The following is a 25657-nucleotide window of genomic DNA, read 5'->3' on the forward strand; positions in this document are numbered from 1 at the left end:
TATTTGACCTGTGCATCACTCTTCCCATACAATTTTCTTTGTTTTTGTTCTAAATTAAGACAAATTAATGTTTTATTAGGAAGGCAATGGAGTTCTGTGCTTTTATATTCTGTTGGTCATTGGAGCCTAATGTCTGTGCAGCGTGTCCCTACAATAACATTGCCAATGGAGCATGCTTAATTGTAAATGGAGACGTGATGACATCATCAAGATACAGGGCAATCTAGGTATCCAGTGCTATGTCATTAAAATGAAAATACCGTCAATGGCCTTCCATCAATCATAGAGCTGTGTAAGCAGAAAGAATTAATTTGTTGCTGGAATAAGCATAATATCTGATGCATTGTAAAATGAGATTATTCTAGTATTAAAATCCACCAACATTCCATATTTAGAACTTACTCAAGCAGTTAGATCTGTAATGTTACCAATACAGTGGTCTAAAAAAGAACATGACCCTGATAAGTAACTCCAGCAAAGTGCTTCCCTGAACACACACACACCTCATGACTAAATGTTCTGTCTCCATAATTCTCTTTATCGCTATCATCTTGCTTTATGCTGCCATAACAGACCATAACCATCCATTTTAAAGTGAGCTACCTTGACTGCCGTCTTTCAATGAGTGACCACTGCTGACTCTGTTGAAGGAGAGCATTTGCTCCCAGTCACATCTCTTTTGACAAGATTGTACTGGGATCCAGACACTATCCTCTTATGACGACCAGTGAAAAATTAATGCTAATGCAATTTAAGCATTTTTTGAAAAAAAATTCAGTCAACTTAATGTTTGACATTTTCATACTCCCTCCAATTGAATGGAGGTATGTGTTCAGAAGTACAAGAATGGACTTTTTTCATAATGCCAACTCCACTATCATTACAATACTGGGAAAACTTAGTGTCATCAAAAATGATTAGTGCTGTTTTGTAGAAACATTTGAGGACTGAACATTATTAAAATGCTGGTAGCAGCTTCAGTATTGTACAATGCTCTCTGTAACAAAGTTTCTGTTCTGGTCAAAGCTGGTTTGACTCAACAATAGTCAATAGGATAATACATAGCTACCAGTTTGTTTTCATTTCAGTTCTAACCTGATGTGAAGTTGTGGAAATTGCACTGGAGTTGGCCAAGAGTTTAAGGTGCTCTCTGAGGGCATGGTGGCCTGTGAAAAATGCTGAGACTTGAGTCCTTCGAGATTGAGTGAGGTTTATTTTATTAAGAAATCAAACCTCTTGTGAAATAATGGCACTAAGTCTTGTTTAAATTTGGGTTGCATGTTTTTACTACTCAATACCTGGCCAAAATGCTTGACATTATATGTAATAGGATGTGGGTCCAGAGTGGTGCAAGGTGATGAATTCAAAGCACAAAGATCTTATTTTCCTTCTGCTATATTGGCACTTAATGTTAAACCAGTGTAGTAGCAATACTTGGATTATATTAATAGCTGCAGTGCTATTAAGTTGGGCAATTAAAATGAGACTAGAGTTAAATTCCATCTTTGCACACACTTCAAGTACTTTGCCAGTCTTAATGCAGGTGTAATTTCAAATGGAATGGCAAGTTTAGTCAGCTTGGCAATTGAAAGTCGGGATAGCGGGCACAATGTTTTCACTTTTTCTGAACAGTTGGAAATATGAATTGGGTGGAACTGTTTACTTTAAACAAGATTACTTGACCTTTCTGTATCTGTCATTTTTATAGTACCACCTAATGGTTTGGTTGTCTACTGTGGAACAATTGTAACAGAAGAAGGCAAAGAAAAGAAAGTTAACATTGATTTTGAGCCCTTCAAACCGATTAACACATCACTATACCTCTGTGACAATAAATTTCACACAGAGGTAAGTACTTCTGGTAATTTTTCCTTGTGCTGCCAGCTCTCAGTATGTTTGCAGTGCATTGCTGCTTATTTCTAAGCTGTCCCTAGTGACCCAATTGTTAAATGTCAATGTTGAATTGCCCAGACCAGTGAGTCACTGGTCTGATTCCTCATCTTAAAGTTTATTATTATCACAAGTAGGCTTACATTAAGTTACTGTGAAAATCCTCTAGTCACCACACTCTGGCACCTGTTCAGGTACATTGAGGGAGAATTTAGCATGGCCATTGCATCTATGTATTTCGGACTGTAGGAGGAAACCAGAGCATCTATAGAGAACCCACACAATATGCAGGCTCCGCACACAGTGACCCAAAACCAGGAATTGAGCCTGGGCCCCTGACGCTGAGGCAGCAGTGCTAGCCAGTGTGTCATTGTATCACCCTATTGTAAATTCTCATCTGTTCTAAATTGGACAGTGAAAAGTCTGACAACACCAGGTTTTAGTCCAACCTATTATTTGATAATATACTCACAAGCTTTTGGGGTTAGCCCCTTCGTCAGGTGAATGGAGAGTTCCATTCTCTCTCTCCATTCAGACAGTTGTCAGACTTTTCACTGTGTTTACGCCAGTCCAACGCCGGCATACCCACATCATGACTAAATTGGACAGGCAGGGAAATCTCTTGATCCTGGACGAAGGAAAACCATTTATCCAGAATTTGTCCTTGCCATCCCTCATCTCCCTAGTTGGCTAATTTTCTCTCTTATACACACACATACCCATTTCCCTAATTGTTTCGACTCCACTTGTTCGAAATTCTCTTTCTGGGGAATTTCCAGATTTTCATTATAAACAAGTAGCCTATTGGAGGAAAAAAAAAATTATACACCTTTCGGTTACTGTCATCACTGTTATAATGGAGTCAAAATAGCCTATTTGTGCACAGCAAGCTCCCACAAACAGTTGTGATTGTGAACATGTTTTTAGTTGTTGTTTGAGGGTTAAATGGGACATGGAGAGGGCCCCAGCTTTTCAAAATGCTCCCATGGGACCTTTTTATGCCCAGCATATGGGAGGCAAACAAGTTCTCAGTTGCATGTTGCAAGTGAAAAAATGTATCTCCAATATTACACACTTCCTCAGTTCTGGGAGTGCCTGCCTCAATTATGTAGTCAAGTCGTTGGATGGGATTTGAGCACTCGAGCTTCTGCTGAGTGACAAGTGAAACCACTTGTTGAATGTGACCTGAGTACCCTAAGCAAACTTATTCTGCTCACTGCGTCGGCAGGCTCTTTGTTCCAAGTTGAGTCAATTGTTCAGTACCATCTGTGTCTTGAGATCTGTTCTTTACAAATGGATATTGCCAGTGGATATTTTGGATGTTGAATTTGTTTATTTTGCTTTTCTTGAAAGGCTCTCACTGCGCTATTGTCAGATGACAGCAAATTTGGGTTCATCGTAATTGATGGTACTGGGGCTTTGTTCGGTACTCTCCAGGGTAACACGCGGGAGGTACTACACAAGTTCACTGTGGATCTACCAAAGAAGCACGGTAAGAAGGGAGACAGGAACCTATGGTTAAAACTTCTGAGAAACCTCCTGTGTCTTCCCCCCCACCCCCAGTGAAATTTTGAATTTAACTTGAACGTTGTCATATTGTGAGGAGGAATGTTGAAACAATTCAGCTAGTGCCGATTCCTATTCCATCTGAGTTCACGCAACTACAGTTAGTCATTAGATAATGACCAGGAGCAAGATTTCAAGCTCAATTTCCTCCTGCTCAAGATGTTCAGGGCCCTAAGATCAAAGTTGAGGAACTTTATTGCTGAGATCAACTAACCTAATATAACAGGACCCAAAGTTTTGATCTGTTGTTTCCTACATAATACATTAGCTGGTTTAACCATCAGGGTGCTACAAGGAGGAGGTTGGTCTCATGCAAGTTTGTGTATTTTAAAATGCATATTTAGACTTAAACTGGAGTACAGAAATTTCTGTATTCTATAAGGTGTACTAATGAGCCAGAATTGTTGCAAAAACCAACACCATACCTGAAGCTGGGATTAAGGATCATTAGCTGAAAGGGTCAGATGGGCAGAACTAATTTTAACTCTTTTTAGCACTGTTATCACTGTTCTTGTGTTTGTACTTTGCCAAATAGTTGTATGTCAGTACAGGTTCAGTTGATGTAGATACACTTGACTAATCTGAAATAATTTTCTTTGTTTTCATTTTGTCTTGTAACAGGGTGTACCCAACTATGTCCTGGGAGCCCCAGCAATCCAGTCCACATAACTCAATCCACTCAGCTATTTGCACCTCTAATGGGAGCTTAGTCATCAGCTGAGCTCCATTATGTGCCTCAAAATGACTGGAAGGGCAAAATCTTTGGGCAGAGTCTGAGCTGAGAAGATGTCTTTTTGTTCAGATTATTATTTTCCAGCTATTCTGCCATGCACTTGTCTTGTTATGCCTGCCTTTTATTTTAATATGATGCCTGAATTAGTTACTGTTAAAATGTTAATGATGGACAAAACAGAAGATGTATTCAGTTAAACGTTGATGACAAAAGGAGAGAAGAAGATACAAGGCCACTGTTGTTTAAGTGCAGATCAAGTTTGGTCTCGTTCAGCTTCTTGCAGGGTGGTTAATCTCATGGCACATTACTGAGGTGCGTGCATGGTGCAGGGGCTATTTTACCTACTTCATAGAACTAATGGACCTTGGGCTAATGTTTGAAAAACCTTTCCTAAAGACAGCCCTCTGAGAATGGCCAATTTCAGAGATGAGCAATAAATTACACTCCCATCACACTCTTGATATGCAGCCACACCTTTGTAACCTTGTAGTCACACATTGCAGTGAGCACTGCTAATGTCTGACTTTTGCATAGAGCCTCTGTTATCTGCTGTTTGCCCAGCATGGGTTGAACCCCAAGTTTATCAATGCCCAATGACCAGTTAATGATTATCTTCCTGGGTGTGACAGACAAGTTTGTTCTATTTGGTCAGGATATACTTCAATTTGCTCTGCCTGACATCGGAAGATTGTCATCAAGCCAGCAGTTGGTGGTTACATCGGCTATTGATATCTGCATTCAGCAGTTTTCTTTAAATTTCTATGTGCTAGTAAGAGCCCAATCAGTTTAGGGGACTTTAGATGGAATGCTGGTCTTCTGTCTACTTGCTCTAATGGTTAAGTTGGTCATAGCTGAAGGAGCAGTGAGTATTTGCACCAGTGCTTTGGTGCAATGCACCACTAACAGGTTGAATTCCAAGAATAACCTGCACAACCTGAATACTAAGGAATGAAGTTGAAAAGCATTCAGCTCGGTCCAGCCAGGCTTTACTCAATTATCTAGAGCTCAGTAAATATGGTGTCTCTTTACTAGTAGCGTGTATACTCTATGCAAAGCCATCAGAAACTACCTGTTTGGTTTGGACACTGTTGCTCATGGTGATCATGTGGCTGAAAGGTCACTTCATTGTTTAAGAAGGGCAGGTGAGTGAAATGAGGAAATTATAGACATATTAATGCTAATTAGTGAGCTAGCATGAATTTGTAAAGGATAATGTCAAACAAACCAAGTTAATTATTTGAGATTGGAACAAATATGGTAGATAAAGGATTCCCATTGGATGTTATTTAGGTGTCTTCCAGAAGGCATTTAAGAAGATTCCACCTAAGAGACTTTATGAAGCACATATGGAATTGAAGGCAACGTGTTGATTTGGCTAGGAAATTGGTTAGGAGGAAAGAGGCACAGAGTCGGGATAGTGTGTATGTACTCAAATTGGCAGGATGTGACCAGTGGTGTCCAAATGACTTTGGTGTATATTTATTGAAGACACTGTCAGTTGTTATGGCAAATAGTGTGGATTAGAACTGGAAGTCAGTGGGCAAAATTGTGATCGCCCATTTTGGACCTTATATTTTCTAAGTGACAAGAAGATAGGAACTGTGAATGAGCAGAGACAGTTAATTGAAAGCAGATGCAAACACAATTTAAAAGGCTAACAGAATGTTGGGCTTTATCTCATGAGCTGGAATTCAAAGCTACAGAAGTTATGCTACAGTTGTACAAAGCTTTGCATAGACAACATCTGAGGCACTGTTCGGTTCTGGACATTGCACCTTCAGAATGGCCCAGATTTTGACTGAAGCTACTGACTGCACTGAGGATTTCAGACTTACCTAGTTCATTGTCTGCAGTGACAATTTCAGCTACTTGTTGCAGTATGATTCACCAACAAGAGGATTGGCAGCAAGATCTTCCAGCAGGGTACTATGTGCATTTATATTGTCATAAATGGATAATATAGAATCCTACAGTGCAGAAGGATGCCATTTGGCCTATCGAGTCTGCACCACCACAATTCCACCCAGGCCCTATCCCCATAACCCCATGCATTTACCCCTAGTAGTCCCCTGACACTAAAGGGCAATTTAGCATGGCCAATCCACCTAACCCGCACATCTTTGGCAGAGGAAACCCTCCCAAACACGCAGACATGGGGAAATGTGCAAACTCCACATGGACGGTGACTCAGGCCAGGATTCAAACCTGGGTCCCTGGCTGAGAGGCAGCAGTGTTAACCACTCACCATGCCATCCACATTGAGGACAGCCTACAAATGCCCACTGCTCAAAAAAATTAACATTGAATCTACTTACGCCACCCTTATGTTAAAATCTGGATGTGATCCTGTGGTAGGGGCCAGATGAGAGAGCTTTTCCTTTTTGATTATAGCCAACTTGTCCCATTCAGAACTAGCTATAACAACTGAACTGTTGTTTAATATTAAACCCATGTGTTGAACAATCATTTACATGAGGGCAAAGGAGCCCACACATCAGTTTTAAGTTATATATTTGAAGGCTGAGTTGAATTAGCTTCCAATTCATATGCGAGGATGACAAACCAATTCCAGAAATTTGGTAATTTTTCAGATTTAAAAAATACAACTTATTTTTAAATTATGGTGTACTTTAAAGATAAAGGGGTGTGTGAAAGTTAGTGTTTTTATCATCCATTTGAAAGGCTGATAGTTTTGGTGCTGTATTGACACAGCTTGGGGAGACTCATTAAATTTAACAAACTCCCATGTAATCATTCTCAAATAAAAATGAGAATTTAAAATCAAATTGTATTTACCTCAATTTGTGCGCACGAGTTCAACTTGTTTTTCTCCAAATTCACTTGTAGTGTGAATCCATATTTTAACTAAACTTTCAATTAAAACAATTCATACATTATACTTTTGCGATACTGGAATAACTCCATGGCAATAGAAGAAAGATGTTTTCATTTATTAATGTTTAATGATTTTTATTACTTTGAATGCAGATTGCAGAAAGTAATCACGTTTGCTTGCATTTTAAAATGACAGCCACTTAGTATTTTATGATTAATACAAATTCAATTAGTTTCTTTTCAGCCATTCATGTTGATTCTCTACCAAATTTGTGTTTTATTCTTGGGAGGTGGGTATTACTGGCTGGGAGCCTTTTATGGCCCATTCCTGATTGCCCTCCATTTCATTGAGGTCAACTACATTGCTATGGATCTGGAATCACATGTAGGCCAGATTAAGTAAGGATGGCATATTTCTTTCCCTAAAGGATATTAGTGAACCAGATGGGCTTTTATAACAATCGACAATTAATTCCAGATTTTTGAATGGATTTGAAAATACTTGCCCAAATGTTGACCTGGATTATTAGTTTAGTGACAATACCACTATGCCACACCACCTTTGGGTATTTCTGTCAAAACAGGATTGTTAAGTGGGTGGCTAAATTTTATGGATGTATTCTGAGCAGGCTCTGTGGCTGCTGATATCAGCTCTAAATAAGTTGCTGTTAAATCCAACTCTAGTGGGCTCTGAGGCTTCTCGTGAACCCATTGAGATGCATTGTTACATGCAGTTTTCAGCAGAAGTGAGATTGTTGGATGTTGATGCTCTATTCCAACTTCCAATACTGACAGATATCTTTACGCTTTATGCTACTGGGGACTCAAAATTTGGGCCATTATATTGGCTTTGGAGCCACAGATTCAGCAGAATGATAGAAAGTTAAATGAACAGGAGTTTTTAGATGCCCTACAGGAGTTAGAAATTTCCTATGGTGTGGAGTCCAGATTAATGGGAAGTGTTCTTCAATATGGTGATGTCAGAGAAGACTTCTTCACAAAAGGTTGTGGAATACTGACTCGGTTCCTCTGTGCACAAGCTGCTGAGACTGGGTGGGTGGGTGGGCTCCATTAAGAATTTCAAAACAGATTTTCAGCACAGAACTAATGTTCAGTTAAAAATATGCATCTTTATATCATTTTAAATGATCTAATTGAATGCCAGAGGAAACAAGTGATTGAATGGCCAACTCCTGTTGCTGTGAAATACCACAGTCTCTCTTGCACTAAGGATCATTTTTTGTTTGGGAATTTGGATATATATTTGAGGATAATGCTTTATACATTGATTTGTTCTGATGCTTAGACTCTGAATGTAACAAGAATGGCTCAGTAACGTCCTTCATTTGTGTGCATACTTTCTCAGTTTTTAGGTTAAGGGCAGATGACAAAAACAAAATGCTACAGATGGTGGCAATTGGAAATAAAAACTTGCAAAACTGAAAATACTCAGTTAATGTCTCGGATCAATCTTTGTGTCCAAGTTGGAAAAAGTTGAGACAAGTTTTAGACAAGTACACAAAGTGGAGAGGGAAAAGCAAGAACAAACAAGGCAACCTGAATAAGGTAGAAGACAGGAAATATTAGGTGACAAAATAGCATCTGCCCTTAACCCAATTGCTGGCAGTATATAACAGAACTGACGAATGATTCCACCCAAAGCACTGCTAAATGCTGATTAACCAATGCATAGCTCAGTTTGTCCCATGGTTTCTGGAAAGCCAGAGTTCAGTGACGTGTTGGGGTTGAGTGCTCCACTCACTGGGGAGAGTGCTGCATTTTACTGATGCCTTCCCTTGACAGTGAATTAAACTGATACCCTGTAAAGATGCTCAGGTGGATACTAAACATCCCAGAGCATTATCTGAAGAAGAGTGAAAATGTTTTGTCCTGGATAACTTCCAGCACAGTAAGATAACATTGGTCCCTCATTCGAATGCAGTGCCATTCACAAGTTAGCCGCTGTTTTTGAGAAGACATTGAGTTTTGCAGTAATTCACTGTGCTTCCCTGCATGAAGCTTTTCGGACATAGTCAGTAAAGTTAAAGTCTTGCTGTGCATTTCTAGCATTTGTTTCCTGCAGTTTCTTGACTTGTTGACAGTTGCGGACATGATTTTTCTTAAAGGAGACTTTTAAATCCAAACATTTTGTGCTTAAAGGCAGAGGAGGTCAGTCAGCCCTGCGTTTTGCTCGTCTGAGAATGGAGAAGAGACATAACTATGTGCGGAAGGTAGCCGAGACAGCTGTACAACTGTTCATCAGCAGTGACAAGGTGAACGTGGCAGGTCTCATCTTAGCTGGTTCAGCTGATTTCAAAACTGAGCTCAGCCAGTCCGACATGTTTGATCCGGTAAGCTGAATATTAACTGTGCGCTAAGTAACTTAAGCAATGCATCAAATTGCTTGTCAAATTCTGCATTTCTTAACTCTTATACAAGATCTGATCAGTTAAAAGCTACTTATTTCTGTAAATATTCAAAGGAGGAATGGATTTTGTACACTAATTTGGAAAGTTGGTACTTTATCCTGGAACTGGGTTTGAATGCAGGCAGACTGGATTTTGAATGTGAATTGTACCTTTGCTTCCGTCACCACCCCTGCATCCACCTTCCTTCAGGGGGAAAAAAATACAAAAGTCTGAAGTCACGTACCAACTGACTCAAGAACAGCTTCTTCTCTGCTGCTGTCAGACTTTTGAATGGACTTGCCTTGCATTAAGTTGATCTTTCTCTACACCCTAGCTATGATTGTATGTAACAGTACATTCTGTACTCTCTCCTTTCCTTCTGTATGAATGGTATGTTTTGTCTATATAGAGTGTAAGAAACAATACTTTTTCCAATGTTAATACATGCGACAATAATAAATCAAATCAAAAATCACTTCGAACATGAACATGTTTTTGCATTTCACTTAAATTTGGCTTTTGGGAGCTTGAGCAAGAGTTTGACAATCCCTTGAGACTGTTTCATCTTTCATTCAGATTATAGCTGATCTGTGGCTCAATTCCATATTTCCACTTTGCCTCATTCCTTTTTGGATAACAGCTCTATCAACCTCAGATCTAAAATGAATCTATTTGTCCCTTTTTTTGTCTTGTGATTTCTGAGAGGTTTGAGTCTTGCTGCTGCTTCCTTGTGTGCCGACTGCCTTCTGTATGCTCTCCAGCATCAGAAAGTAAGCCCCACAATTTTGTTCAGCTCCCCCCAATTTGGTTCATGTTATAGAACCTTCATGTGTGAGGTGAGGTTATCATGGACAGTATTGTAACTGAACTCGATTGTTTCTTCACTGGGCAGCCAGACATGTGAACTTCCAAACTGGAGTTACTAGATAACCATCAAGAGGGGAGCCCTGGCCCAGGATAGGTTTGTATTTTAATCCTAGCAGTATTGAAACTAGCCTCTGTACAGCCTGTAAACAGCTAGCTCAGCATAGATCAGGAATTGAAGCTGTAACTTTGTTCAGCATAGTTACAGACTAACAATGTCTGTGATCACTAGGCCGTATTTAATGTAGATTGCAAAAAAAGCTCTTTATGCGCTGTTACAGCTTTCACTATGTAATTTTTGCTTTGATTTGAATTCCTTTATAAACTTACTTGAAAAAAGGCTGGGTGGAATTTACAGGAAGATAAACTCCTGAAGTAAGACAACTTGCAGAAGAGTGATTATGAAATCTGGAACCCCAGGGGTTTCCAGTAGCACTGGGAACTGATATTACATTGGATTTGGTTCAGAAAGAATGGATCCAAATTTTTAATCAGTAGAGGAATTAAGAGTTTAGTGAAGGCAGGAAAGTGCAGTTAGTGAGTGTTAAGTTGACCATGATCTTATTAAATGGTGGAGCAGGCTCAAAGGGCTGAATGACCTATTCCTGTTCCTATTTCTTATGGTCTTGTATCACATCTGATGCAAAATAAGGCAGGCAAACAACAGTTTTGTTCGGTGGAAGGTTGGAGATTGTGCAGTGTAGGTATTTTTGAATTACATATTATTTAAGTCTATTTTAATTCCCCTCATTCTTTCAACCCTCCCAACCTAAATGTTATCTCTGGTACTGTTTTGGGATAACTGTTTTCGGTGGATTTTTGAAAATGGTTATCTCATTTTAAATCTTCTTATCTTTGTGCACAGCGATTGCAGAGCAAAGTACTGAAACTGGTAGACATCTCCTACGGAGGTGAGAATGGTTTCAATCAAGCAATCGAACTATCTGCTGAGGTCTTGTCCAGTGTGAAGTTCATTCAGGAAAAGAAATTAATAGGTGAGATTAATATTCCTGGTACGATTCAATATAAATTGATTAGATTAAAACAAAATTTGCATTTACATGGTGCCTTTTGCAACCTTTGTCAACAATTTTCAGCCAGTAAAATACTTTAAGTAGTCACTTGTTGTAATATTGTATTTCCTATGTTATTGTTCATGTAGGAAATATGGCAGTCAACTTATGCATAGGAAAATCCTACAGAGTGCAGTGAGGTAATGACCAGATGATCTGTTTTAGTAATGTCCATGACAATGAATATCTGTCAGTACTGGGGAGAGCTTACCCTGCTTTTGATCCAGTAGCTCATCTGAGAGGGTAGACCCAGTTTCACTTTAACATCTCACCTGAAAGACAGCACTGCTGACAGTGAGTGCAGTACTTCATTGCTGTTGCAGTGGAGTGTCAGCCTGAAGTAAGATAGCAGCCCGAAGCCTCCTGATTTTACAGTGGAGGTGCTATCTCTGTCAGTGGTATATGTTGAGTTGAGACATATTAATTTTTTATAAGTATATCAATGGTGAAAAGTAATCAAGTCCCATGCACCAGGTCAACCATGGTCAATGTAACCTCTTGCTGATTATCATGGACCACTACCCCCACCACTTGGAGCAAGCAGTGGGATGGCAAGGTTGTAGAATGTACTTTGGGTAGGGGATTCAGTGCCCATCACTGGCTCAGCAGCACCATTACCAATTGAGCTGGTTGGGCCCTACAGAGCACTGCTGCTAGACTGGGACTGCAGCAGATGGTGAGAACCAACTAGAGGAATATACCTACTTGACCTAGTTCTGACCAACCTGCCTATCGCAGATGCATCTGTACATGAGTATTGGTTGGAATGAACAACGCGGTCTTGTTAAATCTGAATGTCGTCTTCATGTTCAGGAAACTGTCATGTTGTGTGTCACTACCACTGTGCTAAATGGGATAGACTTTGAACAGGTCTAGCAACTGAAGACTGGGCATCCATGAAGTGCTGTGGGCCATCAACAGCAGCAGAATTATACTCGACCACAATCTCGAACTCCATTGCCAGCCTATATCCCATTCTGCCACCAAGCTGGGTAGATCAACTCTAGCTTGGTGCAGAGTATAGTTGTGGGCAGGGACGGCATGGAAGAAGCACCACTAGCCATGCCTAAATTAGGTGAACCTGGTGAAGTTACAGCGCAGGATTACATGAATGCCAAAGAGCATATAATTAGCATACGATAGAGCTAAGTGATCCCACAACCAATGGATCAGAGCTAAACTCCGCCACCCTGTCATATCCATCCATGAATGGTGTAGACAATTAACTCACTGGAGGAGGGAGTTCCACAGTATCCTCACCATCACTGACGGAGGACCAAGCACCTCGCTGCAAAAAGAGAAGGCTGAAGCATTTGCAACAATTTTCAACCACAAGTACTGAGTCGATGATCCATCTTGGCCTTGCCCTTAAACCCCAAGCATCACAGATGCAAGTCTTCAGCCAATTCAATGCACACAATCAATACTCAGAAATGTTCCTTCACTGTCACTGGGTCAAGATACTAGAACTCCCTCCCTGACAGCACTGTGGGTGTACTTGCACCACATGGACTGCAGTGGTTCAAGGAGGCAGCTCGTCATCACCTTAAAAATAAATGCTGCCCTAGCCAACAATGCCCCCAACCCTTCAATGAACATGTAAAAACCAAATGTTTTGATTGTTGTACACTGATTAACAATTTTTCAGGTCATTGGTCATTGCCGCACATAGACTTATCAGCAGTTGGTAGTACTCCACATCAGTGGAGGAGGGAGTGAATATTTGAGGATGGTGTGTGAATCAAGCAGACTGTTTTGACCTGGATGGTATTGAGATTTTGGACAAGCTTTTTTGGGGCAGCCTGGTAGCACTGCTGCCTCAGTGCCAGGGATCTAGGTTCAATTCCCGGCTTGGGCCACTGTGGAGTCTGCACGTTTTCGTATGTTTGCATGGGTTTCCTTTGGGTGCTCCAGTTTCCTCCCACAATCCAAAAGACATGCTGGTTAGGTTGATTGGCCACGCAAATTCTCCCTCAGTGTACTTGAACAGCTGCCAGAGTGTGGCGACTATGGGATTTTGACAGTGACTTCATTTCATTCACCCAGGTTCTATACCTGTAATGTAAGCCTACTTGTAACTATTAAATAAACTTTTTGTAGCCATAGACTCTCTCAAATTATGCTGCCCTCGCCTCTCCCTGTGTGTATCCTGGCAGTTCTGTTACTGGTGCTGGTGTCTATTATATTTCTGTTGGAATGCTCGGCTGTAACATTAAATAACAGTTGCCTTTTTAAAACTTAGGGCGATACTTCGATGAAATCAGCCAGGATACAGGGAAGTACTGTTTCGGAGTGGATGACACGCTGAAAGCACTGGAGATGGGTGCAGTTGAGATCCTGATAGTTTATGAAAATCTGGATATAATGCGATATGTACTTCGTTGTCATGGCACAGAAGGTATTTGGAGCTCTCGTCAATTCTTCAGCATCATATTGATCTCCATTAACAGCAAGATGTGATTGTTAATCTGATGTGGCATTTGAGCTAGAAGAGGCAGACTTATTAACTGTCTTTTAATTTCCTAGAAGAGAAAATCTTATACCTGACACCTGAGCAAGAAAAGGATAAATCTCATTTCACGGACAAAGAGGTACTATTTCATTCTCTATAAAGCATCAACAAATAGGCTAAAAGGCAATTGTTTGAGACTTTGTTATAAAGTTTGATCTTTAAAAGTTTAAAACTCAGTGTGTAGAGTTGCAAACAGTGAGGTGAAAGGTCACTCCCCCTGCCCCCCACCCCACCCCAATTCTAATTCCAATAGTGACGTGCATTCAGACGTAAGCATAGAATCCCTATAGTGCAGAAGGAAGCCAACCAGCCCATTTGAGCCTGCACCAACAACAATCCAACCCAGGTTCTATACCTATCACCCATGAATTTACCCTGCTAGCTCCCCTGATAGTAAGGGTTAATTTAGCATGGCCAATCAACCTAGTCCACACACCTTTGGGAGGAAACCAGAGCACCCAGAGGAAATCCACGCAGACATGGGGAGAATGTGCAAACTCCACACGGTCACCCAAGGTCTGCATTGAACCTGGGTCCCTGATGCTGTGAGGCATCAGTGCTAAACACTGTGCCACCGTATCACCCATAATCGCTTGAAAGCTTGTGCATTATTTATAGATTAACATATATAACTTGCAGTTACATAGTATATTTAAACAAATACTGTCCCAAGGTGCTTTACTGATGTATAATAAGAAAAAAGATACTGAGCCAAAGAGGAAATATTAGGACAGATATCCAAATATTTGATCAAGCAGAAGAGAGAGGGGTGAAAACATTCAGGGAGTAAATTCCAGAGGTTGAGAGAATTCTATATTGGCGAAGGCATTGCCACTAGTAATAGGGCGAATCAAGTTGGGATTACGTCAAAGGTTACAGTTGGAAACTGCAAGATACTTATCGGTCAGGCAGTTGAACTGTAAAGGTGAAGTCAAGTGCACGTACTTATGAATCTTGTTGAAAAGAGTTTTCATCACTCATTAGGGGACACAGCCAAATTTCAAACAATTTGTACCATAACAGATTGGTTGGCAAGTCAATTCTGGCTGAGGCGTTGCTGTGGAGAAAGCAATGGGGAAACTAGGCTCCACCTAACTCCTGGATAAAGTTTTACAAAGGAACAAGGCATGAGTGTGCTCCTTTTGTTTACAGAGAATTGGTCCCTGTGTATGACCGTCGCTTTCACCAAGTGTAACTGCTTCTGAGCTAGATTGATACTTTTAAACTCTGCGTTTGTGTGATGCTAGGTAATATAGGCTGTACATCCTGACAATTGGCTGATCGAATTCAAACAGACGTGTTTCTTTGGTTGTTTAGGATAGACAGAGTACATATTTGACTGTGCCTGCAAAAACCAAAACAAAATGTCTACTGTTACATGTGATCACACAATTGGCAGAATTTGAACAATCCTGAGTGTGCCAGCTAACAACCAGTTCAAGATCACTTTTGAGATGTAACATACCTTCATACACAGGATGTTTTTGGCAAACAAAAGCCTTGCCCCATTTTTGAATTATCCCAAGAGTTGGGGGGAACCATATTTCCCTTTTGCTTTTTTGTTGGCAACAGCTTGGCTGATCCAAGTTGTTTTGCAAACCAAGAACACCCTCCTGTCCTATAGTATAAATTGTTATTTTTTGAATTTTGGTATTGTTGCCTTTTTCCTGATGAGTGCAAGTTGAAAAGCTTCAGCAACATGAGACTTTTCAGCAACATTTAAGTTCTGTATTGACAAGCTGTTGTTTACATACACTTTTGAGTGGGAATACATGGGCCTTCTTTCTTCCACCTTGATTAGAGAAGTAACTCATTCTGACAGCAGTGACTAATTTTGTTAATGAAGCACTTTGCTAGTTGCCTGAATTTTGTGCATCCATCCTGATTTTTTTCTTTTATCTGTCCACTATGGAGCACCCAAGGTAATAAATCTATTCATAGCTTAGTCAACACTGGTCAGCGTTACTATAGATTTTGTTAGAACAAATCTCATGGTTGGAGAGAGGGCAGTCTGGATTGAGTCTCATTATGGTTCTCCCTGTTAAAACATTTGCAGATCCTTTATTTAAGTGAGATGGTATATTCATATAAAAGCTGACATTGTTGACTGTGATACTGTTGATTTTATGGGCCACTTCTGGTAAATAAAATCCTAGACTTAAGGTCTGAACATGGATGTAGTAACATTAAGTAGTTTAAAGGTGAATAATTTAGCTGAAATTTTTGACAGTAGTTCCAGATCTATATAAAAATAATTTTTATTTTTAAATAAAAAATTTAGACTGGACAGGAGCATGAACTGATAGAAAGCATGCCCCTCTTGGAATGGTTTGCCAACAACTACAAAAAATTTGGCGCTACACTGGAGATCGTCACAGACAAGTCACAAGAAGGATCCCAGTTTGTGAAAGGCTTTGGTGGGATTGGTGGTAAGAGCTGCATGTTCAAGCTGTGAATTGTATAGCCTTCCTGAGCTAATTAAATGATTGCTGTTTCATTGATGTAATATACTTGTAATACCTACTTTCTACATGTAAAAGCAGTAAATGCCATATTGCTGGGTCATTACATTCAAGTGGGGACAAATGGGTTTATTTACACAGCAGTAATATTTTACAAGGCATTAATGCATGTGGCAAACAAAGACCGAATTTCTGAAAAAATATTAAGTATCATTCAGAAGTGTTTCTTGCACAGTCCATGAATTGAACCAAACTGGTTTTACCATCAAATTTAAAAACCTTATGGACGTTACTTTCAAGGCATTAGTTAACTTGTTCTCTTGACATCCCCAATTGTAGGTTGGCTGATAGAGCTGGTAATGCTACCTCATCCCCACCACTCTGCAACCATGCCCATATTGTTTCTTCAGAAGGAACTCTTCAAAATGCAGCTAATGAAAATGCAACAAAATTGCTCCAACTTATAAACCAAAGCAAGGGTTTAATAAAGAAGTATCATTACTCCAAACTTGGGGCCTCGCCTGGCCACTCCAAGCTCCCCACAATTCTACATGGCTCCTTACTTATAATGAATCAGCTGGTCAGCTGTCTATTACAACACTCTAATTGGTTCCATGGTTTACTGGGTTAGTTGACCCTTAATCTTGTTCCCATTGGTCACATTGCATTTGATACAAAGTTGTCACCAGTTAAATTCTGACACATACTAACCTTTCAAAGAAACACTAGCCTTTGCCTTCGAACAAACTTGAACTCATTAATTTCTGATTAGACTCATTGTCTTCAAAGCAAACAACAATTCTTGTTGAAACTGGATGAATCAAAACTATTCTGTTTAAGCTAACCCCATTGTTCCCTCACCCCAGTTCTCATCTGTTCAGTCAGTGTAAAGTCTGATATTTGCAATGAGGCAATACTGATTTTGTTGTTTGTCTTGATTGGATGGAAACAAATACTGGGGATAAAGGTGATAACTGCTTATCAAATATACAAGAAATCCAGAACTATCTCTTCAGAAAACTTGCTATGCATAAATGCATTGTTTCGTGCATTTCCAACAGTGACTATTTGATTGTCTGTAAAAGACTTTAGGATACCCTGAGACTTTGAAAGGTGCTATGTAAATAAAATCTCTTGTTTAAAACAGGTATCCTGCGGTACCGTGTGGACTTTCAAGGTATGGAATACCAGGGAGATGAGGACGACTTTTATGACCTGGACGACTACTAGGTAGATTGGACTAGGTCTGGTTACAGGTGCCTAACCCTCCAGCATCCAACCCAAGGAGTGAAGATCCACAGCGGAATAATCAATCCCTGCCTTAGAACAGACATTTACACAACTTGTGATACTCTAAATACATTGGAGATGGTGAATTTAAAAAAATAACACTCTTCGATTTGTCATAGTGTCAATACAGCAGCAACACCAAACTACTGTGTTCCTAATGCCAGTTTGGACTAATCTTTTGAGAAATTTCTTTTTTTTTAATTTTTACTTCAATGGGACTTTTGTTGCTGTTGTATTTTATGAAATTCAGATTTTTTACCTCCATATGTAGAGGCAAATAATAAAAATGGAATGCTATCGAACTTCATTTCTGCAGGCTGAATGGAGATGAGCTCTCTGTTTTCCCCCTTGGAGAGAGTTTCTATATTAAAAAAGACAACTTGAGTAACTTGTGCAGTGTATGACCCCATTTACATGGGTAATATTGAGCCAAGGCTGTACATGAGGGGGAGGGAGTAGAATAAGGCCTTTGTCATGCAAGTAATTAAAGATAATCTCTTTGAAATAAAGCTGGGGGGAGGGTGGGATGGGGGGGCAGGAGCGAATTTTCAGATTCGCAACCAATTTTTTGGCTTCCGCCTTCGCAGAGGGAGTAAGAAAGAATCCCTCAGCCTTTTATAAAAAGAAAGTTTAAAAAGGGGGTGGTTTAAGTAGCATTTTGTCTGCTGCTAGGTATTGCCAGGATGGGTGCTAGCAATATCTAGTGGTGTTAAAAGGTGCTGTATCCCCGAGCAATATTTGTACCTGCGGTGGTCTCAATGGTTTTGGACAAGAGTTCCCATTCAGTTGTATTAACAAAGGATTTCCTTTGGCTGCTTGCGAGTCGAGAGCCAGTAAGTTCTAACTTTGGGACCTGTGGTGGTTTTGATCTAGATGGACATGTATTGTATTAACTTAGGATCTGCTCCATATTGGGGTTTACTGTTGGTACAGTACAAGCATGAACTGGGCGTACCTTTGGGATCATGCTGCAGGTCACAGCCTCTGCCACACAAACTGCAAATTGGAAAATTGCTGTGTGTATTCCTTCGAAACAACCCCAATTCTAGCAAAGGCACCCAGGCACCATCATCCACTCATCAGATGCAGGTATCACATTTCCATTGGGGTTTGAGTTCCTGTTGAGACAGTGCAAGGAAGCTCAAATTTAAACCCCTGGTATAAAGATCCAGCAAACTGGACGGATGGGGTTAAGGCTGTTATTACTGAACCAGAGCTATTGAAGAGAAATGGTAACAGAAACATTGTTTTTAATCAAACTAAACTGGTTAAAATAGAACATTAAAACCACACAGAGCAGTGAGGTCACATTAGTAAAAAGGGAGTGTCTATGAACATTGAAATTAGGCTGGAGCTGAACTGAATTGTTGAACAGGCATTGATTGGGGAATAGATGGAGAGCAAATGTCAAATGAAAGTCTTGTTGAGCAACCTGTGGATTGGATCTACTATTCCTTGGCCTGCCTGAAGCAGTTGCTTGTTAATACAATTGAGGAAAGGACATCAGGATTATTAATTGGGTTATATCATTTGTCACATTTCAATAATGAAACCTGAAAAGTGCAGTGAAGTTCTGTAAGTTGCAGGTGTGATAAGTCAATGTATATTTTTACATTGCACATGGTATATTGTTCTGAGTGCTTGCAACATGCACGATATATGTTGGAATCAAACGTATTTCTGTTAACCTGTGGAGTCTTTTGTTGGAAAGAGGAAGGCAGTGAATTTTCTTATTAATCAGCGAGGCTGTGATTGTGTTGCGATGTGGTCTTATTTATCAAATAATGGGGGAGGTAGTTTCTGATTAGCATTTTCAATAACACATCACCTCCTTCAAGCTCCTTAATTTGGTTCCAGTGTGTACAGTGCAGTTCACTGGACACTAATATAAATTAGGTTTTGTTTCCTCTCTGACAACTATTCAATGCATAGCACCATTGCCATTAATCAGCAAGAGCCTCCACTTATTCCATATCAGCTACTTTACAGTGTAACTCGTATATGGTTCCCAAAGTCTATTTCTAACTAGATGTATATTTAATTTAATACAATTATACACTGTAGAAAGTTGTCGATTTAAAATCAGTTTTTCACTATGCTTCTGTTCAAGATTAGAATGTTAAGTTTCTCAAAAACCCTCTGAGAACTGAAATCCGTTTGCAGCTTTTGAAATGTGCTTTTCTGTCAAAACATCCAAAAGTAGTTTTCTGTTTTAAATAAATTTCTAATGCTGAATATATAAAATAGAATTAAGAAAGCAAATGTGCAGATCATGAAATGATTGCAATTCTGTTTTTGTCATGTTGGCCTTTGAAGTTTTCAGTACTCGGAAGGATTTGTGGAGAACTTGCATTCACTTTAAGTGCAAAAGTGCAACATCCTCCTATTCGTGCTCCCCAGCTCCTGTTCAAAAGAGAGAATTGTGCTGGACCATGCTTTTAGCACTGGGTTGCTCAAACTGTGTAAATGGGGCCATTTTGATACATAAACCAGAAGAATATATATATATATAAATAAATATATATTTACTTTTTCAAATAGCCCACTGCTTGGTATAAGAAGTATGCATTGGAAAGTATGCAGCTCCTTTTGTAGTTTTAATGTTTACTATTTAAGTTTGGAAATGATGCCAAAATGTTTTTTGTATTTCTTTGACCAATGTATTCTCCTGATATGGAAGTGATCTGTTGAATTCAGAGAAAAGGGGTCGATCTCAGCTTTCGTGCACTACAGCCTCTGCAGAAAGATTCCAAGCAGCAACTTGGTGTTGTGATGTACAGAAATGGAGAAGAGTATTAAAACCATATTTAAGAATATCATTGGTTTGAGTGTTGTTATTTTGGGTTGTGTTAGTTGGACTTAAGACTGTTTATACAATAGTTTGCAAGGGCAATATGTGACTGGACAGTACAGAGTAGATGCCATGTTTTATCATCAGTCTGCAACATCAGCTGGGGACAATGGTTAACCATTGGTCCCATTCCTCTTAACTCCCTTCCCCTCCCCCCCCTCCCTTCCTCCCTCCCCCCCCCCCCCCCCCCCGCCCCCAAAGCAGAGAATGAAACCAACTTTCTGGCCACTTGCTCCATGACACTGACTAGACAGCACTGCTATGGTTATTGGGTGAGGTCAGGATCGGCTCTGATGCCCCATGTCAAATTGTACATTGTTTGGTGTGTAGAAGTGTGCATGAGGAACAGGCACTTGAGTGATGTGTAGTGTGATAGCCACTCCAAGGAGAATGCAAGCAAACTGACTGACTTCATTGGGATTCATTCAGTAAATTTTAGCCAATATGCATGGCTAAATGCATTTTTATTTCCACTGATGTGCAAGTAGTGATAGAACCCAGCATCAATATAGATGGATGTCTTTCAACTTGTGTTTCCTCACCCACTCACTTTACAGTTCATTTCTCCCTTCCTGTTACTTCCATTAAATCAATCGTATCCTGAGAACAGGTTTAAAATAAACAATCACCTCTACATGTTACTGGGTCAGAAGAGTGTATGTGGTGCTTGCAAATGTACAAATATATTTAAACTTTTGCGTGGCATGCCTCTGGTGAGGGGGGAAGGGAGCTGCACACAATGTAAGACTTGCACCTTGCTGTCAGTGAGAAAGTAGAGTGGTTGAACAAGTTAGCTAAGATTGTGCACAAATATTAAATCACTACTTTTAGCTGTGCATGTATTTGTGCAAAGCAATAATTTTTATAACTTGCAACAGGCCACTAAGCTGGCATGCCTGCAGGTTTAATAATTGATCATTTTGACTTGATGTTCATTGCATTTGCTCATGTAGGTCAGACTTATTCTCCTGAGTATTTTTGCTTCTGATTTTGTGCTAGCAATTCTTGTGCAACAAGCTCCAAAAACCAGGAGCTCTCCTGTAAGCAGAGGAAACAAATTACAGGACAGGAGAAAGCTACTTAAGAATGTAAAGCCAACAATCTCCCAGGCTTCTAGAGTCAGCATTTTGGAAAACAAGGTCTTGTTTTTGGAGAATTCCAGTTCTATCATGCAGTGAGATCACGATCGGCATCTCACCTTTGTTTTCCTATCTGTACTGCATATCCTTTGATGCCTTTAACACAAAAGCTGTTGATCTCAGTCTTTAAGTTTATAATTTACCTTCAACCTATGCACCTAGTGGAAACCTAGGATTCCATCATTTTCCAGTATGTGTAGAAAAAGTAATTTGTATGTCACACAATACTGGTATAAAGATATTTCAGATTTAACACCATTTTTAAAATTAATGCATTTAGGATGGCCATTGCAAATTGGGTTACATGACAGCATTAACTTCACAAGGCCTTGAAACATGAGCATGTCATCTGATAATTCATACATCCCTTTGACTCAGGTCTACAGCACGGAAACAGGCCTTTTGGTCCAACTTGTCCATGTCGCCGTTTTTTTAAAAGAGTCCCTAAGCTAATCCCAATTGTTTGGCCCATATCCCTGTATGCCCATTGTGCCCATGTAACTGTGTAAATGCTTTTTAAAAGATAAAATTGTACCTGTCTCTACTACTACCTCTGGCAGCTTGTTCCAGACACCACCCTCTGAAAAAATTGCCCTTTGGCCACTTCGTATCTCTCCCCTCACCTTAAATCTGTGCCCTCTAGTTTTAGACTCCCCTGCCTTTGGCAAAAGATGTTGACTATGTTGTATATGCCCCTCATTATTTTATAGACCTCTGAGGTCACCTCTCAACCTCCTATGCTCCAGAGAAACAAGTCCCTGTCTATTCAGCCTCTCCTTAACTCAATCCATCAAGTCCCAGTAGCATCCTAGTAAATCTTTTCTGCACTCTTCCTCGTTTAATACTATCCTTTCTATAATCGGGTGACCAGGATTGCACACAGTACTCCAAGAATTGACAATCAACAAACTGTCTCACTATTGACAAAAGACCTTTTAGATATGTGAAACAAATACAATGGTTTCCCTTTGTTACTGTACCTTGATGGTCTACCATCCAAATCTAAACCTGAGTGAATGTTGAAGTATCAAACGACAGCCCAGGATGTTTACTGACATAACACTGTTATTTGGAAAAGGACTTTAGATTTGTACCAGGTCACATGGTGAGAGGATAAAACATGCAACTTGCATGCAAAGCACTTTGATAATGGGCAGTAGTAAAACATAACATCTTTAAGAGGGAATCAACATTTTGGTACTTGATCAAAATGTTGGGTTAAGTTATACGAGGTGCCAAATTCCCCATGCCCCTTCAAAAGTCAGTGGGAAGCATGCTGAGGGCAACACCAGATGGCCTCCAGCCATTTAATGGTCAATTGGCTGTTTGTAGGCTGGAGGTTGGTATTCTGCCATCCTGCATCAGGAATTCCCATTTTGGCTGAAGCCAGCAGCTATCCAAAGTTTGCTGCGCTGAATTAATTTGGTATGATTGGGAATTTCACTGCCGAGATGGCAAGCTCTGGGAAGGGAGTGAGAGGTTGAGGATTGAGAAGTCATGGGAGTAGTCCACTTGTGGAGGGGGCTGGGTGGAAGAAAGCCTCAGGACACCCTGTAATGAGCCCATGGTGTGATAAAGAGTGACCTAAGGCGTACTAGGTCCATTGAGTTAAACCTGTTTCTCCAGACATTTTGAGCAATTGTTTTTCCTATTGTAATTTAATCCTGATATTCTGATGCATCTGTACAGCACCCCTTTTGAAGGCTAATACGTTGTGATTAGAACTAGATCTAGCATTCCAGATAGGGTCTGACTCCTTCATATCTTTACATTCTAGTCCCCATTCTGTCCTGTTCACCTTTTTGGTTGCTCTTCAGATGTGCCCACCAGCTTCAAATGATTTATATACTTGAACCCCAAGATCATTTTACTTTTGTAGAACTTGGTTTTTTTACTTGAGTAGGAAGGAGAGCATCAAATGCAGGTAAAGCATATTATATGGTGGACAGTGAACTGGTCCCAATATGTTTAAGCCTACAGTTCATAGAATCATGGAATCTCTACAGTGCTGAAGGAGGCCATTTGGCCCACTGAGTTTGCACTGCCCACAATCCCACCCTACTAGTCTCTCTGCCTCTAAGGTCAATTTAGCATAGCCAATCAACTTAATCCGCATGTCTTTGGACTGTGGGAGGGAACTGGATCACCCGGAGGCAACCCATTCAGATGTGCAGAATGTACAAACTCCACACAGTGACTGAAGCTGGTTATTGACCCTGCGTCCTTAGCACTGTTATGTCATTGTGCTACCCCAAACATTGAGAGTTCACAATGTTAACGGACGGCTGAAATCTAGATAATGTTCTGTCATTATCATTCTGAAACTAGATAATGTTCTGTATTAGACTCAAAGAGTAACAGTGGGTACTAAATTTGCCTGGCTACAAGTGTACAGGAAAGCTTAATAATAAAGTTATTTGACTTGTGCTCTGGGGATGTGGATTCAAATCCAACCACAGCAGCTGGTGGAATTTGAATTAAATTAATAAATATCCAAAATGAAAGCTCATCTCTGTAATGGTAACTGTGAAACAAAAAAATGATTGTAGTTAAAATCCCATCTGGTTCACAAATGTCCTTTAGGGAAGGACACCTACTCTATACTACTGACTTCAGACACACAGCAATGTGGTTGACTTGGAAATTACCCAGCAAGTCATTTAGTTCAAGAATAATTAGGGATAAGGAATAAATGCTGGCCCAACTGCTGACACCCATAAAAGAAATAAAACAAAGTAGTATGAAGATGATGTTTGATACAATCCAGAGAGCAAGGTTGTTCAAGGGGTCAAAGGAGCCGTAATCTATTTTGTTGCATCAAAGAAGGAACTGAGGCACCATTGCACTAATTTGCCACCAACTTGTGGGGAAAAAATAAAAATTACAGCAGTGCAAAAGCAATCATGGAAAATGTGTAACTATTCCAATATTGGCAGAAATGATAATTATGATAACAGTCCATTTTTTAAGGATGTTCAGGGGTATTTTCTACATCAGTATTTTCTCAGTCCAATGAGAAAGTTGGCAGTTTGGTTCCAGAGAATGCCAGTTGGCTGTTGTTAACCTGGTGTTGTGAGACTTCTTACTGTGTTTATCCCAGTCAAACACTAACATCTCCACATTATGCTTAAATCCACCAGGATTGGATCTGAGGAAGTAAGTGAGAATTGCTATTTTATAGGTGGGGACAAACAAGAAAACTGGTGAACTTTACAAACATTGTCATGGCCTCAATTGGGGTATTCTGGGCCCTGCACTGTCAGAAGGATGTGAAAGAATTGGAAATGATGTAGAAAGGATTTCTGTGAATGGTTCCAAGAATAAGGAACTTGTATAAATAAATTGGTGAAGCTGCCACTGTTCTCTGTGGAGCGGAGATTCGACACAGCTATTCAAAGTTACGAGTGCTTTTGGACAGGAAATAGGAGGAACTGCTCCCACTGGCAGAGGATTCAAGAGTCAAAAGGTACCGATTTAAATTGATAGCAAAAATACCAAATCCAATATGAGGGATTTCTTTTGCTGCAGTGTGTGTTCAGGATCTGGAATATACTGCCTGGGAGTATGATGGAGGTGGGTTTAATCAAGGAATTCAGAAAGAAACTTGATAAATCATCTGAAGAGAGAGAGGATTTACAGGGCAGGGAAAAGACAAAATGGACGTACAGAGTGTGGGCATAGGGCATGGATGACCAAATACATCCCTTCTGTGCTGCAACCATTCTCTGCCATCCTTTTTTGTCTCTGTTACTCTGGTTATACATGTACCTGCTTTTAATCTCTTTGTACTTATAAAGAGGGCGGCATGATAGTACAGTGCAGCGCCGAGGTCCTGAGTTCAATCCCAACCTCGGGTGATAGTGGAGTTGGCACGTTCTTCCCCTGTTTGCATGGATTTCCTCCCATAGTCCAAAGATATGTGGGTTAGGTTGGTTGGTTGTGATAAATTGGCATTAGTGGCAGGGATTAGCAGGATAAATGCATGGAGCTATGGGAATAGGGTCTGGGTAGGATTGTTGTTGGTGCAGGTTCGA

At 40.1% G+C, this 25657-nt stretch overlaps 1 protein-coding gene across 1 annotated transcript in view; it reads left to right on the plus strand.

Annotated features, from left to right (window-relative positions):
- Window positions 1–20449, plus strand: part of LOC145351960 (eukaryotic peptide chain release factor subunit 1) — a 57400-nt gene extending 36951 nt beyond the window's left edge. Inside the window, exons 3-10 of the mRNA XM_080201794.1 lie at window positions 1709–1848; window positions 3244–3382; window positions 9185–9375; window positions 11162–11291; window positions 13612–13767; window positions 13896–13960; window positions 16163–16310; window positions 17491–20449. Coding sequence (XP_080057920.1) covers window positions 1709–1848; window positions 3244–3382; window positions 9185–9375; window positions 11162–11291; window positions 13612–13767; window positions 13896–13960; window positions 16163–16310; window positions 17491–17573 — 1052 coding nt within the window. The 3' untranslated portion in view covers window positions 17574–20449. The remainder of the gene's footprint in view (window positions 1–1708; window positions 1849–3243; window positions 3383–9184; window positions 9376–11161; window positions 11292–13611; window positions 13768–13895; window positions 13961–16162; window positions 16311–17490) is intronic.
- The last annotated feature ends 5208 nt before the right edge of the window (window positions 20450–25657 follow it).

The sequence above is a fragment of the Carcharhinus amblyrhynchos genome, chromosome 13 (genome assembly GCF_965287045.1).
Source record: "Carcharhinus amblyrhynchos chromosome 13, sCarAmb.v2.hapA, whole genome shotgun sequence".
In the NCBI taxonomy this organism is placed as follows: Eukaryota; Metazoa; Chordata; class Chondrichthyes; order Carcharhiniformes; family Carcharhinidae; genus Carcharhinus; species Carcharhinus amblyrhynchos.